Genomic DNA, 17818 nt, shown 5'->3' on the forward strand with positions numbered 1-17818 from the left:
AACATACAAAACTATCTTAAACTAAATTATTGGACTTTACTCGTTGAATGAAAAATTACGAATAATGTGAATCGTAATACTGAATAATTACAAAAAGTTCCAACAACAGACTTACAACATAAGTATATTCTAATAAGTTAATTACCCATATCAAATTCAGATTTATATAATTGGTAACGAATAAGAGAAAATGAAAAATATTAAGGGAATGAGATCGGTATGTATTAGTTGATAACTTGAATTTGAACTGTTAGATCAGATACATTATTCATAATGTATTTTATTCGGTTGATATTAATTATTTTTGTTTACAAATTAAATCTCCAAATTGATATTTCTTAAAATAAATATATAAATACAACTAGTAGAGCTTAAGGCCGCCAACCAGTCAAACCCACGAGCTTTGACCACAAAAAAAATCCAAATAAAAACGATTATTATTATTATTATTTTGGTAACGAAAAAAGTTACAAAAAATTATTCAACGGTCAAACATCCCCTGAGTTTCTCAGAAACCTCCCTAAAAGACATAGAGAAGAAAGAACAGAGAGCCTTGTGCAATACGTGACCATCCTCTTCTCTTCTTCCACAGTAATCTCTTAAAGCCAGTTTCCATTTTTTGACTCAAAACTGATCTCTCTCTCTCTCTCTCTTCTCTGTTTTTCTCTCTCTTGATTGATGGCCTCCTCTTCAGGGAGCTTAGAAACCTCAGCAAACTCACACCCAGCAGCCTTCACTTTCTCAACGCACCCATTCATGACCAACTCCTTCTCCGACCTCTTAGAAGCCGGCACAGATGAGTACTCGAACCCACCTAGATACATCGGCCAGGGCGGGCTATCGGATCGAATTGCAGAGCGTACTGGGTCCGGCGTACCCAAATTCAAGTCCCTACCGCCGCCCTCACTTCCCATTTCTCCTCCCTCTATATCTCCATCTTCCTACTTTGCTATCCCACCTGGGTTGAGCCCAGCTGAGCTTCTTGACTCTCCTGTTCTCCTAAACGCTTCAAACGTATGTATATGTATATGTGTGTGTATATATATTATGTTTGTATATTTTGGATTTCTGTTTTCTTGGGTTCTGCAGTTTTCCCAGTTAGGATTATGAAGAAATTAAGATATATTAAAAAATAATAATTGAAAAAGAGGATATTTGTGTGATATTTTTCATTTCTGAAGTCAAAGTCTTCTGATTTTCTGAACTTTACTTTTCTGGGGTTTGTTAATTTTTCTGTTTAATTATTGGGTAATGTTTTGTTAGTTGTAATACTGTTTTGTTTTGATAGTTTTACTCATTGTGTTTCTCTTGTTTTGTGTTATTTTTTACCAGATTCTTCCATCTCCAACTACTGGAAGCTTTGCAGCTCGTGGGGCCTTCAATTGGAAGAACAACCAACAGAACGTAAAGCAGGAGAGCAAGAACCACTCAGACTTCTCTTTCCAAACCCAAGCAAGACCTCCCATTTCTTCATCATCGTCAATGTTTCAATCCTCAAACACCTCAATTCAAACTGTACGTAATCTGTTTTTTCACTTCCTTAATGTCGTATTTTGTCACACGGTCCGTCTCTGTGCAGGGCGTCCTGTCTTTATTAAAACCAAGTACTCAATTTTCTTCAAATTTGATCTCCTTTATCGACACGATTGATTGTTTAGCAACTAATCGATTACTATTTCTATCTTTCAGACACAAGAGCAGGCATGCAACAACAATTACTTTCCGGCTCAAGAACTCCCAAAGCAAGAATATGGTTCTGTTCAGACCTTGTCATCTGAATTGACCACCAAAACTCTCCAAAGTAATGCTCCGGCGAATGGCGGTTTCAACCAGCAATCTCAGACCTTGAGCAGGAAGTCGGATGATGGTTTCAATTGGAGAAAATATGGTCAAAAACAAGTGAAGGGAAGTGAAAATCCCAGAAGCTATTACAAGTGCACTTACCCTAATTGCCCAACTAAGAAAAAAGTAGAGAGGTCGTTGGATGGACAAATCACTGAGATTGTTTACAAGGGCAATCACAACCATCCCAAGCCACAGAACCCTAGAAGATCATCATCAAATTCTCATGCAATTCATGCTTTCAATCCCACCAACACCAATGAAATCCCAGATCAAACTTATGCTAATCATGGCAATTCACAAATGGATTCCATTGGAACTCCTGAGCATTCATCGATATCGATCGGGGACGATGATTTTGAGCAGAGCTCTCAGAGGAGCAAGTCAGGAGGAGGGGAGGAGTTTGATGAAGATGAACCTAATGCAAAAAGATGGTAAGTTTGATTACTTAAGGGTATCGGTTTTGACACTCGTTTTAACCATCTGCGCTACAAATTGATTATTTTATAATTTTACATCGATTCTCCGGAGAAGTGTTAAAATTTATAGCCTTGATTTATGTGTACATTATTTGTGTGTTTGGTGCCATTATTTGTGAGATTAATTGGACTTTTCTTTTTCCCATGACTGTACAGGAAAAATGAAGCTGATCGCAATGAAGGAATTTCAGCACCTGGGAGTAGAACAGTGAGAGAGCCTAGAGTTGTAGTTCAGACAACTAGTGACATTGATATTCTAGATGATGGATACAGATGGAGGAAGTACGGTCAGAAAGTGGTAAAAGGCAACCCAAATCCAAGGTAAAAAGTTAAAACCCTCCCCCGTAATCACGATTTTGATATTTACTTTTTCGAACTTTTGAAATATGAATTGCTTTTGATGGGAATGCATGTATTTTTGTATTTTTTTTTGGCAAAAGGTTTATTTATTTTTGTGAAATTGCAGGAGCTACTACAAGTGCACAAATCCAGGATGTCCAGTGAGAAAGCATGTTGAGAGAGCTTCTCACGATCTTAGAGCAGTGATCACAACCTATGAAGGGAAGCACAACCACGACGTCCCTGCCGCTCGTGGCAGCAGCAGCCATGCTGCTGTCAATAGGCCTATACCAAACAACAACAACAATGTAGCTTCAGCAATGAGGCCTATAACTCACCACACTAACAATTCTGCTAATACCAACTCTCTTCAAAACTTGAGGCAACCAACATCAGAAGGGCATGCTCCCTTTAGCCTAGAGATGTTGCAGAGCCCGGGAAGTTACGGATTCGTGGGGTTCGACGGAAACTCCATGGGATCATACATGAACCAAACACAGCTTAGTGACATATTTTCTAAAGCCAAGGAAGAGCCAAGGGATGATGCATTTTTTGAATCATTGCTGTGCTGATAGGGTTTTTTTTGAAGTCTTATATTTCGGGAAAGGGATTAAACCGATAGGATATTCACACACGCACACAGTCGGGTTCTTTCCATTCGTTTCTTTTATTGTTTGTTTATTGTGTTGTGTATATTTTTTTTTACAATTACAGGGATTGTTTTATGTATATTCATAATTGTATGGGCACGTAGGAAGAAAGTTTGTCAATGGCTTTTCATTTTTTTTTTCTTTTTTGTTTTGAGGGTTTTCTTTGCTATCTCAGCTAAAGAGCCTCGAATCATTTTTTTTTTTTTTTTGTATCCCACATATGTTTATTTTAGTTCAATATTATACCATTTGAAATGTGGTTTCTTTTCCCCCTCATTAACTTGAAAAATGTTGAAAAATTCACATGCAGTTTCAAATGATCCAACTGAAACTCAAAATCGTTATATAAAAATAAATGGCTCTTAATTACTTAAGTTACATACGCTTTTGTTCTCTATAAGCCAACAACATCTAGAAGATGTGGAACTCATAAGATGATGTCTTTTAACTAGAAGTGATGTTATTCACCCACGTCTATTTACTTCTCATACGTCCTTGTTTGTTAATTTTTACCTTTCGATCATCTAGAACCATTTTATCTGATTGCTGAGAATTGAGATATATGTAAAAGTAAAAGTGAGTGCAAATAACACAACCGGTAGTCAGATTTGCAATCGTCATCAGTTACATCTTAAGCTGAGGTTTGAATTGGTCAAATATGTTGAGCTGTAGATTTTGCATTACTTAGTGCACAAGTTGGTCAAGGTCCATTTTGTATATTTCCTTTTATTTGTTACTTTCCCACATGGACATTTCTGGATTGGTCCCTTTGGTGGGTCCAGCTCATATTAAGCCGCGTTCATAGTATTGGGTCATGAATTGTAGTAGTCATGAATGGTCTATTTTCTAACTATTTGTTTATTACAAATAAGCCCTCTGAATTGTGGGAATATCTCATTTCCTCTCCAAACATTTTTGTCGCGTTTTCCTAAAACACTTTCAAGTGTGTTTATTGAGAACAAATGATAGACTTTTTAAGGAATTGTCCTGGTTGTTAAGAGTGTTTAACCTATTGCTTTTTTAGTTCAAACCCCTTATTTCTTTAATGTACTTTGAAATAATAGTATCGTTTGTGATAAAAAAAATAACAAATGACGACATGTCTAAATTTCTTGATAATCTGAAAAAGCAATCTTGGGTTGGGACTTATTGTCTTTTGTGACCTTCCTGGTTGTATTAAGAATTTTTAGATGACCATTTACTATGTGCTTTTAAGTCTTGTGCTATTTTGTAGTTTTATTTGGGCATTGGTGTTTTGCCTCTTCATGAGTGTTTGTCGTTTCCTTCTCCGTACCAATTCGCACTTTATTGACCTATCTTGTGGTAAAGAGAAGAGAGTACAAACGAATAGTAAACACACCACAAAACAATTCTAAATATGATTCAAAAGAAAAAAAAAAAAAAAAACACACCTTTCGGAAGTCCAAGGACTAATTGAGATGAAAGAAAAATTTAGAAACCAAAGTGGGAAAACCGAAAGTTTGAGTGGAAAATTTGTAATTCCCCAAGAAATAAATAAAAAAAGTTATCCTTAGTGGGTGGGATGCGATCAGATCATAAGAGCAGGACACTTGCGTGAGCCACACGGTGCGTCCACACACCCAATGGGATGCTGAGGCCTGTCCGATCAGTGTTCACACACACCCACCGACCGACCAAGCAAATAGCTTATCTAATTAGATGGGTTGTATTCCTTAATCCATTTTTATATTAATTCATTTTACTGATCTTTGTTCCCTTTTAATTATTCCTTAATCCTCTTTATCTATTGGTGAACCCGGTTTTATGCTGCGATTGTCAACTTGTCGTTTGGTGAGTTGTAGATGGCGCCAAAAGTTAGGGTTCTTTTTAGGGTTCCATGATCCGTTAAGAGTACAAGCAGCTCACGCATCCGATGTTTGTTGTTTACGTGTACGATACATGGGAGTGTGGGTTATCCTTAAATGGTGTTCGATTTTTGACATGAATTGCATGTGGAAAACCAGACAAGTTGGTATTACTTGTAGGTGAAAATGTTGGATAGATGGGAACAAAGATATCCCAGAAATAAATACATGGATTTTATTAACAGAGAAATGCTAGGAGATTCTTTTAAAAGTAGGATTTTTTATGGACTTTCTGTAACATTATATTTTTTGCATAATGTTTTATAATGTTAGCAAGAAAATTGACGTTAAATTGTGAGGTGACAGAAAATTCATAGAGAATAATCAGAATATCACTTTGAGAAAATTTTCTTAACATTTATCATAATCTAAGCATTATCAAACATATATGTAGTATCATTGGGAATTAATAGTGCACTTTTTACAATCTACAAGTAACATATATCGCCACCAGTTCTTTACGAGCCTCCTGCACTTCGTCGGTGCCGGCATGGGAATTCTGATGTTTAGGGTTAAGAGACTTAGGCTGAGCTGGATTTTCCATGCTTTCTCTGCATAAGCTACGTCTCCAAATCCTCCATGCGCTCTAGCCTCTATCTCACTCCCCAGCCTCTCCGAGCTATATAGGTTGACAAATCATAACACTAGAGGAAGGTTAGGACTTAGGAGCTCCGTTTGCGTTCCACTCCCCTCTCCATCTCTTGGGTGTTGACAACGGTTGACTTAATAATGTGTGCAGAGTGATTATCAGTCGTTGATGCATTGCCTTATTCACTTATATTAACGATTGACAGTTACTCACTCGCATCGATCAATGTTCTTAAGATCGTTGTACTTGTTACATGAGAATGGTCTATTAAATTTGAAATTTTAGATACTGAAATCAATTCTTCATTCTCTCACATGCAAGATTTCCCCGAGTGTTCAATGAACATTTCTATTTTTATTGATCCTATAGTATTGTATTTTGGATTTGTTGTATACTAGAATATTTATAGAACTCACTAGCAAACTCTAAGTGATGAAATTGTAAAATATATATGTAACCCTATCTATTTGAAAACAACACTATTGTTATGCAGTTTAAGCTAGCTAGTGTAAGTACAACACTCCAAGGAAATGTAACCAAAACACTAAAAGAATTACATAAATCAGACATAATTAGGGGAAGCTTAATGCATATTCTAGAAGAGTTAGTTCAAAGTAGAAAATATACTTGAGCAGGAAAAAATAATAAATCGTTTTATTTGCACTCAGCCTCAAAAGAAAGCCGGCAAACACCATAGGGTAATGTTAGGGAGATTAAATGTGTGGACAAAATTTATAACCCTAACAACGATGCCCACTGACTCGTTCGAAGGGACCAGCCAATAATAACTCGACAAGTGTACACCATCGTTACTTTCCATAAATTGCCTTTCCCTCCCTGTTTTCAAAACCCACCTCCTTCCCCTTTTCAAAACCCTAAAATAGTCTTCAAGCTTGTCACTTTTGATTTCTTAATTCGCTGGCGTAAAAATTCTCCATGGAGTCGCCCGCACCGAAACACACCCCTCTACGGAACATCCTGGTACGCCTCCTCACCTTCGGCATCATAATCCTCGCCCTCCGATCCGCCTGCATCATCACGCTCGCCGGCGAATCCTACGACTATAACAACAACTTCTGCTTCTTCCCCGACAACCTCAGACTCTGAGGCGGCGAAGATGTGTGATTCGGTTTATGTGCAATCGCAATCCCTAGGATCTAAAACTCTTACAACTCTATCACCCATAGTATGATTCGGTTGATATGCAATTCCAACCACCCTGATTTCCTCTATGAAGTGCATGTTTTGTACTAAGTCCAATCTAACACCATTGATCTTAGTGGACTCCTCTATCATTATCTTGCCCTTCATGGATTGAATCTTGCTAAAGTTTAATTGGTTTCTTTACATTTTCGCTCAATTTACATTTCAAGTTATGTAGCTTGGCACATCTGCTTAGATTTTACTTATGCGAAGGTTTGTAGTCATGACTCCATCATGAAATGATTACATTATGTTTCTCACTTTAGTTTCTATTTTGCTTTTATTTAATTTTTAGCCAAACATACACAAAGTTACACTAAATTTGAAGTCCTCGTTGGCTCGAGGCACAAAAAAAGAACTTAACCGAACTAGAGTCACACTTGGTGCACAATCATTTTGTTAAGAAGTTAAATTTACGCGCAAATTTACACACATTCAAACATTGTTTATTGGCAGCCTCCAACAATGACACTCTTATTCTCTCTTTCTCTCAAGTCATCCCTTGACACCAAGGGAAAGCAACACCCGAAATATATACCTGTTGAACCTCGTGCCAAGCGCCATCGAGTTTTGGCACCAACAATTTCAATTTGCATGAACTTAATAAAGTCAAAGGTGTTATTTGCACAATCAATTTTATCTCAACTCTTGTACTAAGTAAGGTTTTATATGGTTTTACAAGGTGTCTCTTGTATAATTATAGAAATATGCTTCTTGATCTATCTTTCTTAGCCAACTCATACATTCTGTATGACCCACTTTCTATAGAAAAGTCAATGCCAGTCAAACTAACATGTTAGCAACCTTGATGAAGAATCCGACGTCACAGATTCGGTCTTACTAAAGCCCCACAAAATATAAATACAAAAAACTAAACACAAATTGTCAACTACTTAACCACCAATATTCACCGCTAGTGGTTTTTATTGGTGATATTATATTCACACATCTCAAATTACTTCTTCCACGGTTCCACCTTCTTTTAAACTTTTAATATTTTCTACACATCATTAACCCTTGATAGAAAAATATTAAAAAATTAAAAAAATATGAGATAAGTAATTTGGGGTGTGTGAGTATAATCTTCTTTTTTATTATTATTGACTAACTTGCGAATAAACCCTAATATCAAGCCTGCATATAACTGACTTTTGTTGCCTTGGAATTCGTTCTTCTATTCATCTGTCCATCCAATAGCTTTGAATTTAAACAACTTTGGCTTCTAGACATTCAGAGTCTATGCTGGAAGGTTAATTAGTTTCATTACTGTTACATATCCCTAGTATTATATATAACAATAGTATCGATCTTAAACTTTACAGAAGGGAAACCCAAACTTTCATTTATTCCTTTGCCTTTCTGATCAAAAAAGAGAGAACACGAGGGAGGCTTCAAGGCACGAAACAATGGCGACTCACACGGCGGCCAACCTAACCAGTTCGGAAACGAGAGTTACTGAGTGTACCGAGTTCCCTCCTAACGTGCATTCACCAGGCCTGTACTCGAGAAACTACACAGATAGTGATGATCAGCTGTATACCCTTCCAAATCTGGAGATACAGATGGTTTTAATTTTTATCATCACACAAGCCTTCTATTTCGTTTTTCGCTATTTTGGAGTTCCAAGGTTCACGTGCCAAATTATAGTAAGTGTTTTTTTTACCTCTCTTATTTTGATATAATTATTTATATCACATTGCTTTAATCATTAGGTAGGGATTCTCTATCCAAAAAAAATAAAGGTAGGGATTCCACGTATATGTGAGAATGGATAGCAATGCACATGCATATGGTTTTACTCTTCTAGCATGTATTCATGTATATATTTAAGCCAATGATGATTTGGTTTAGTAAACTTAGTTTTCACTCTGCTGAAGAATATTTTAAGTTTAAAATTACGCATGAAAATTATTGAATAAAAAAAACGATATATATATGTACACATATCATCTTCCGTTGAGGGATCTCTAAAATAATTTTATTTGAGAGACACCTTGTGATGCTTATTTCGTAACTTTTTTCGACAATCCAAATCATCCATATTTAAGTAGATATCATCCTTACAAAAAATTGGACAAACCCAAAATCATTAAGACATCCAATTGTAGTGAAGAAAATAGACAATACAATTTTTCAAAGAAACACTATTATGTCTACATTTAATGGAACGGTCAAATAGTTTTGGATTGTGGTGATATATGTACACATATCATCTTCAGTTGAAGGATCTCTCAAATAATTTTATTTGAGGGACACATTCTGGTGCTCATTTCTTAACTTGTTTCAACTATCCAAACCATCTATATTTAAGTATATCATTCATAAACCATCCTTACAAAAAATTAGACAAATCCAAAGAAATACTATTATGATTACCATTTAATGGAACGATCAAATGGTTTTGGATTGTGGTGATTTTTTGGTTGGAATACTTTGAGTGAAAACTTAAAAGATGGACGGTCGATCGTTTAAATACTTTGTGAACGGGCCCTATAAATGATCTCTCAAATAAGCTTATTCGAGGGATACCTTGATGGAAAGGGACTGTATAATATATAATAGAGTAAAATTCTTTTGGAAATCTTGATTACACAATCAAACAAATCCAAGCTAGTTATTAATTCAGATTCACAGTATGGCCAAATAGAATGGCAAGAGAACATTGCTTTGTATGAATATTTTTTTGTGCTCTAATATATGAGGAGAGTTAGCACTCTCGAAGTTTACTTTAATTGTTACTGATCCCTTAAGATGGTTTCTTGTGAAGTAGACCGGCATAATCCTCAGCCCTACACTCCTTGGGCACTACGAATTCTACAAGAACTTCTTGTTTAATGTAAACAGCCAAGAATCACTCGGTCTTCTGTCTGAGTTGGGTTATGGGCTCTTCATGTTTCTAATTGGAGTGAAAATGGATTTGGGAATGATAAAAAGGACAGGTAAAAAAGGCTTGTACACTGGTGTTGCATGCGTCGTGGCGCCTTTAGTAGTCACTATGGCTGTCCAAGCCACGCTCAACGCTAAAATGTTCAGCCTAACCAAACACGAACAATTTGAACTTCCATTCATGACTCTGTTACATTCAATGACTCCATTTCCAGTTGTGGCTTGCCTTCTTGAGGAGCTGAAAATTCTGAATTCGGAGATTGGTCGATTAGGCATGTCTGCCGCATTAGTCAGTGACATAATCAGTGTGTTCCTTCAATTAGTGGGGCAAATTCCTAGAATGGGAAATGAGACTCATGATACAAGGGGTATGATAAAAGCACTAGCAGCAGCCGTTGGCTATATTATTGTTGTGATCATCATAGTTCGACCGGTAATGTTGCGGATTATCAGGCAGACCCCGGAAAATAGGCCCGTCAAGAAAGGCTATGTCAATATGACCATCATCCTTGTGCTACTATCCGGCCTGCTTTCGCATCTTTACGGTCAGGGTTTTTATTTCGGCCCATTTATATTTGGTTTGGCTGTCCCAGCCGGACCACCATTAGGATCAGCTATTGAAGAAAAGCTCAATATATTCGTTTCTGATGTGATGCTTCCCATCTTTGTGACTACAAGTGCAATGAGGACAAATTTCTGGTCCCTGGAACATATCTTAACTGACTCTTTTGCACAAATCAATGGAATCCTCATCCTTGTCGCTCTTGTGACCAAATTTATAGCCAGTCTGATTGTTCCCTTGTATTGCAACATGCCCTTCGTCGATGCCTTATCAATTGCTTTCATTTTGTGCTGCAAAGGCATTGTCAATCTTGCCTCCTATACCGATTTAAGAGACAGTCAGGTACGTAGCCCGTCTCTCTCTCTACCCAGACCCTTTTGTCTCTTAAGTTAAAAGTAGGATAGAGGGACATATTATCACATTAGCTAACCACGTGATATCGTGACATTCAATTGCTATATCTGTTAATAATTAGACACGATAATTGATGTGATGAGTGTCAAATGAAATAATTTACTCATCATATCATGTGATGAGCTAATGCAGTAAAAAATAGGCCTAAAAATATATATGCAACTCCGATACTTTTTTTTTCTCGCTCTGCCATTGTGAACAATTGTCTCTCATTTTCTTTCTGTGCAGACCATCAGTGAATCAGCATTCGCTTTGGCGATGACTAGCGTCATCGTGACTGCAACTCTTATGCCAATCCTGGTGAATTGCCTGTATGATCCTTCTAGAAAATATGCCGGTTACCAAAGAAGGAATATGATGCATTTGAAACCCAATTCTGAGCTCAGAATACTTGCTTGCATTCATAGGTCAGCTAACATGCCTGCACTCATCAATCTACTTGATGCAGCATGTCCATCTAGAGACAACCCGATTGCTGTTCATGTTCTTCACCTTATTGAATTAGTGGGCAGAGCCTCTCCTCTTTTCATCTCCCACCAAATGCAGAAAAAATCTACTTCCAGTACTTCATACTCAGACAATGTCATTCTTTACTTCAATCACTTTGTTAGAGAAAATCTTGGTGCTGTATCTTTAAGCATCTTCACAGCAATCTCTCCACCAAAATACATGCATGAAGACATATGCACCCTAGCATTGGACAAACTCTGTTCCCTAATTGTGCTCCCATTTCACCGAAGATGGTCGATGGACGGGTCAGTGGAATCAGAAGACAATAGCGTAAGGAACCTAAATTGCAGTGTCCTAGAAAGAGCCCCATGTTCGGTTGGAATCCTAGTAGACCACGGCCATTTAGGACGGTCCACCTCCGCTGTAGCACCCGAGTCATCCTTCTCCGTGGCTATATTCTTCTTGGGAGGGAAGGACGATAGGGAAGCATTGTCATTTGCCAAGAGAATGGCAAACGACTCCACAATAAGCCTGACCGTGATCCGACTTGTTGCCGCAAACTCTGAAGCCGGTACGGATTGGGATAGTGTTCTTGATGCCGAGGAAATGAAGGGTTTTAGATATAACGATGTGGGTGAGGGTTTTGTGATATACTTGGAGGAGGTTGTGAAAGATGGCCCTCAGACGGCTTTAGTGCTTCGGTCTATGGTAGATGAGTATGACCTAATTATAGTTGGGAGAAGGCATATGGAGCAGTCCCAGCAGACTGCGGGGCTTTCGGAATGGAGTGAATTTCCGGAGCTAGGGACCGTAGGGGACTTGCTTGCATCACCGGACATCAATTGTAGAGCTTCAATTCTGGTGGTACAGCAGCAAAGGATGATGACATGACGCCTTCCCCTGGTTGGCCAAGCGGAAGAGTTATGCACATATACATGTTTTTTTTTTTTTTTTTTTTTTTTTTGGGTGAACAAAATGCACATATAAATGTTGAACGCAATATTTTTCATAATTGCAAATTTGGATTTAGTCAAGTTGATTGGTACAATGTACTTTCTCATGCATTCAAGTTTAAATTTTCCTCTCCGTAGTTTAGATGAATTTGATATAAAATATAATTTGATTAAAAAAATGCATTATTCAGCACTCGAATGCAATTTCATTATTGGAAAAGAAAGATTATATTCAATTTAAGTTTAGTGTTCACACCCATCAATATTTTGTTTTAGGTCAATCAATATTTTGACGATTAAGGAGAAGTCAAGTAAGAGAAATATTAGAGAGGGGTATTTGATGTAGAGAGCAGCTAGCAGAAAGGATAGAAAAGCAACTAGAGCGTCACAAAACAACAGTTTAAGTTTAAAGGACCATTTTGATACTTTTGTTTTTTGTTTTCTTTTCCTTTTTAGACGGGTTTGGTTTATTGTTGGACTATAAATACACCTTCTTGGTGTTCTGTTTGGGGGACTTTTGATATTTGTGTCAATAATTCTATCACGCTTGTGGTGTTCCAGATTTTACTCAAGGGTGACTGTTCGTAATCCATTTTCTTATAACATTCGCTGTGTCAGTACTGACCAAAAAAATTGTTTTTGTTAATTTAACTAGGGAAGAGAGTTGTTTCAATTGACTTATACTAAAAAAAATAAATGATTATTGACCTATCCGAAATATGAAATTTGTTTAGAAAACTTGCATTTCCTATTGGAAAAGTACTGATAAAATTTTTAAGCCCAACATAATTCACCATCAATATCACTTGTATTGTCCCAACTTAATTGATTACTTATTGCTAAGCGTCGAGTTTTATCATAAAATGTCTCAGTGATATTAGGATGAAATCTCATATTTGAATGTTTTGTGTGTGTGTGTGTGTAGAGATGATCTTGACATCACACTCATTTTTTCCGGAGCATTGTAGGAGTGTAATTCTTATATAAGTTCAATATATTGGTATCATAATCACTTTTTTTGGCAAATTGTGGAAGACCTTATTTAAACTACCTAATATAACACTCATTGTCAACCAAAAAAAGGTGAAAAGATTATTTAGTCTTTTATCACAAAATAAAAAATGATGAGCAATAATATAATTTCTCAGATCTAAATTTTATTATTTTTTATTGAAACATCAACTACAAGTGATGTTAAGATATATCTAAATTAAAAAAAATAAAAATTAAAGACAAAAACCACCCACTCCCATTCCCACCCACGTTTTGTCTCTCCCTCTCTTCCCCTCCCCTTCCCATTTAAAATAAATGGGTTAATCTCAGTTTACTATTTTGAAGTATTTTAGCTTTCAACATTTGATACATCATGTTTTTTTCGTCCCAGAGTGGTACCTAAAGTCATAATTCTGAGACATTTTCATACATGCGTTAAATTTTCTGTTAAAATCTCTGTTAACGGATGACGTGGCATCGACATGGATAATAACTAGGCGCCATGTGGATATTAAAAATTTTTAAAAAAATCTGGGGATTATTTTACCCAACCCCACTCCCACCCAGCCCTCCCTCCCTTCTCTCTTCTCTCCTCTGCGCCCAACCCAAACTCAGTCATATCAAATAAGAGCTTCCTTCTTGGCTCTCCCTCGCCTCAAACTCCCAGATCTGCAACTCCCTTTTAAAACCACCAGTCCTCATCGAAGGCAACCACACATTCGCCTGATTCTGCTCCCACTAAACCAAAATCCCAAAACGATTTCTTCAATTTTATACAAATTCAATTTGTTTTTTCCATTTCGATTCCTAAAACAGTTGGACAAAGATATGCTTCTTCCCCAATTTTTTTTTTTGTAGAAAACAAGGTATATACTTTGCAGAGATGAAACCCAGGGTTTGTGGTGGGTTACGGATACGGGATGACTGAGATAGATCGTGCTGCCGTGCACATGGAAGCTGGAATGGAACAAACTACCGGCGATGGAGCAGGCGAGGCTGAAAGCGAGGCAGGGAGTAATGACAATAGCGGAGGCGGATGTGGTGAATTCGGATATGGGTTTGGGTGTGAATCAGGACGGTTGGAAATCGAGGAGATAGTTTTGAGAAGCGGGTGGGTGATGCTTAAGTGGGGTGGGTAGCGGACATAGAAAGAGAGATGAGGAAGGTTTAGGTGGGTGGGCGCAGAAGAGAGAACAGAGAAGGGAAGGATGGCTGGGTGGGTGCGTGGATTGGTAAGGATAGGCCCATATTTTTTATTTTTTATTTTTAATGTTTTAATTTTTTTAATTTTTTTAATTTTTTTTTGAATATCCACATGGCACCTAGTCATTGTCCATGTGAGCACCATGTCATCAGTTAACGGAGATTTTAACAAAAAATTTAACGAATGTATGAAAGTGTCCCAGAATTATGACTTTAGGTACCACTATGGGATGAAAAAAAACATGATGTATCAAATGTTGAAAACCCAAAAACTTCAGGGTAGTAAACTGATATTAACTCAAAATAAATATATAAAAAGCGTTCATACACACAAAGAATGGAGGCATATGCTTGTGCTTAATAAAAAGATCGTGCCTTGAATATTTGTACATGATAAGTTTTAATAAGAATTAGAAAAAAAGGTATTCAAGCAAACTTGGGCCGTTCCCAGTATAAAAAAATAAAAAATAAATAAAAAGTGTTCATACACACAAAGAGTATGAAAAGACTATCTAGTTTTCTATCACAAAAAATAAAAAAAATAAAATGATGGGCAATAAATGTAATTTCTCATATCTAAATTTTACTATTTTTATTGAAGCCTCAGCTACAGGTGATGTTAAGATACATTTAATATTAAACAAAAAAAAAAAAAAAAAGACAAAAATCTCCCACTCCCACCTACATTCTGTCTCTCCCTCTCTCTCCCTCTCCTTCCCATTTGAAAATAAATAAATAAAAAGTGTTCATACACACAAAAAATGGAGACATATGCTTGTGCTTAATAAAAAGCTCGTGCTTTCAATATTTGTACAAGATAAGTACTAATAAGAGTTAGAAAAAAAGGTATTCAGGCAGAGGCAGACTTGAGCCCTTCTCATTTAAAAAATAAATAAATAAAAAGTGTTCATACACATAAAGAGTGGAGGCATATGCTTGTGCTTAATAAAAAGATTGTGCTTTGAATATTTGTACAAGATAAGTATTAATAAGAATTAGAAAAAAATGTATCCACGCAAAATTGGGCTTTGTCAAGTTAACAAGAGCAGTATACTTCCCCTACACCCAAGTATGAATCCGTCCCCCATATTTTAGATAAATTTAGTTTACAATATCGATTGTGGTAAAAAAAAAAAACAAAAGAGTGAGAGAGAGAGAGAGAGAGAGAGAGAGAGAGAGAGAGAGAGAGTTCAAACTTTGAAAATACATGATATTACAAAATAGATTATACTAGTGTCCACCCTGTCGGAGCCTACTTGTCCAGTCACTGCGAATGACGTATTTTGACCATACAAATACCATAATTGAAATCGTTGAGTCTCTTTATTATCATGTATGGAAAAAAAATCATTCACTTAGGAGATCATTTAGCCATCTATATGTGTCAAACAAATCAACGAATTTGGTAACAAATAGCATCCATATGATGAATCGTTTATTTATTTGATTTATATGAATAGCTAAGCGAACTCCAAATTTAAGAATTTTTGTGGAGATAATATTTAGGTGGTGGTAAAGAAAATGAATTGATTGTATAGTGAAGATACATATTATTAATCACAAGTGAGTGGACAAGTAGGTTTCCCTTGGGCTGTACACAAGTATTTTCCTTGAGAAATTTGGCTTAAGTCGATAGATAATAGAGAATACTTTCATCCCCTATGGGAATTATCCCCCTTGAGAATACTATCTCTTCACCATATAAATTCTATAGTTGAAACTGTTCAATTTGTTAATCTTCTTTTGAAAATATATTGAACTCATATACGAATTACCATCCTACAACAGTACAAAAAAAAAAAAAATTAAGTGTGAGAAAAATATATTGAACTCATGAGTCTAATAACCTATAAACTAGTGAGTTCTACAAGTGAAAGCAGGGGCAAAGCCAGAAATTGTTGTTTTTTTTTTTTTGGGCAAAAGACTGTTTACTACTCTCATGTTTCGTGATTTTCAATATTTAGTACATCAAGTTTTTTTCGTCCCAGAGTCATTCCTAAAGTGCAAAATTTTGGGACAGTTTCATACATCCGTTAGTCAAACTGTTAATTCTCCCGTTAAGTGATGACGTGGCGCCCATGTAGACAATGACTGGGCGTTACTTGTCATTAAAAAAAATATTAAAAAAATTAATTAAATAGAAGTTATAAAAAAATAAAAACCCATCCCTTCACCCCCTGCCCCCAACCTAGAAGAAGAAGGAAAAAAAAAACCCCAGTCCCTCCCCCAACCTAGAAGAAGAAGAAGGAAAAAAAGAAAAAAAACCCCAGTCATGCGCCTAACCCAGAAGAAGAAGAAGAAGAAGAAGAAGAAAAAAAAAAAGAAAAAAAAAAAAACCCAGTCCCGCACCCAACCTAGAAGTAGAAGGAAAAAAAAAAAAAAAAACACAAACCCAGTTCGTCCTTCCCACCCCTCCCCCCCTAACCCAGAAGAAGATGAAGGAAAAAAAACAAAAGCCAGTTCGTCCTTCCCCGCAACCCAAAACCAGTTCCATCTCCAACCTAGAAGAAGAAGGAAAAAAAAAAAAAATTGGAGATCGAAAACCAAACCGAATTGAGAATTTCAAACTTTTGATCAAGAACAAATAGAACCAATTCTAGAAGTGGGGAAAGAAAAGAGAACCCAGATAACAATTACCTGAGAAGAAGGGGGGAACCGAGGTCACGACGGCGGGAGGGAGACTTGGCGGACGGATTGCAGAAGAGGATGGAGGAGAGAAGGAAGGCGAAGGGTGCAGATTGCAGAATAGAAAAGGAAGGGAGAGGGTGCGCCGCCGGGGGGGGGGGGGTGGTGGTTGGTGTTGCAGAGTAAAGAAATAGGGGAGGTAGAATACGGGAAGCCTTTAGGTTTGTATTTTATTTTTAAATTTTTTTTGAATTTTTAATTTCCACGTGGACCCTTAATGACACATGACGCCCAATCATTGTCCAAATGGGCGCCACATCATCAGTTAACTGGAGAGTTAACAGATGTATGAGACTGTCCCAAAATTTACACTTTAGGTATGACTCTGGAACGAAAAAAACTTGATGTACTAAATGTTGAAAACCACAAAACTTTAGGGGTAGTAAATAGAGTTTAAACCTTTTTTTTGGGGGGGGCGGGGGGTTGGGGTGGGGGAGATGGTGTGGTGGTGGGGGCAAAATATTGAACAAAAGGATAAAAAAAATAAAAAATAAAAAAGTGAACTAGATATAAGTCCAATTTTGTAAATCGATATTGGGTTTATTACACTTTGTTGGGTCAGGTTCATTCGCTGATTATTCACGTTAGCTTATTTTTATTATCCTTTAATTAAATTGTGATATATGTTATATATTATTTATTAGATTATTTTTTTACTTAATTTTAATATTAAATATAAGAATT

General features: G+C 36.6%; 2 protein-coding genes across 2 annotated transcripts; both read left to right on the top strand.

Annotated features, from left to right (window-relative positions):
* The first annotated feature begins 383 nt into the window (after positions 1-383).
* On the top strand, positions 384-3565 carry LOC137715328 (WRKY transcription factor WRKY24). Its single transcript, XM_068454615.2, has 5 exons — positions 384-1014; positions 1333-1515; positions 1690-2276; positions 2478-2642; positions 2788-3565. The coding sequence occupies exons 1-5, from the start codon at positions 679-681 to the stop codon at positions 3230-3232; spliced, it is 1716 nt and encodes a 571-aa protein (XP_068310716.2). The 5' UTR covers positions 384-678; the 3' UTR covers positions 3233-3565.
* A 4829-nt stretch (positions 3566-8394) lies between these two features.
* On the top strand, positions 8395-12191 carry LOC137715677 (cation/H(+) antiporter 4-like). Its single transcript, XM_088690275.1, has 3 exons — positions 8395-8634; positions 9759-10778; positions 11079-12191. The coding sequence occupies exons 1-3, from the start codon at positions 8395-8397 to the stop codon at positions 12189-12191; spliced, it is 2373 nt and encodes a 790-aa protein (XP_088546401.1).
* Positions 12192-17818: the final 5627 nt, after the last annotated feature.

This window comes from Pyrus communis, chromosome 3, assembly GCF_041283825.1.
Source record: "Pyrus communis isolate YQ-2024b chromosome 3, ASM4128382v1, whole genome shotgun sequence".
Classification (NCBI taxonomy): Eukaryota; Viridiplantae; Streptophyta; class Magnoliopsida; order Rosales; family Rosaceae; genus Pyrus; species Pyrus communis.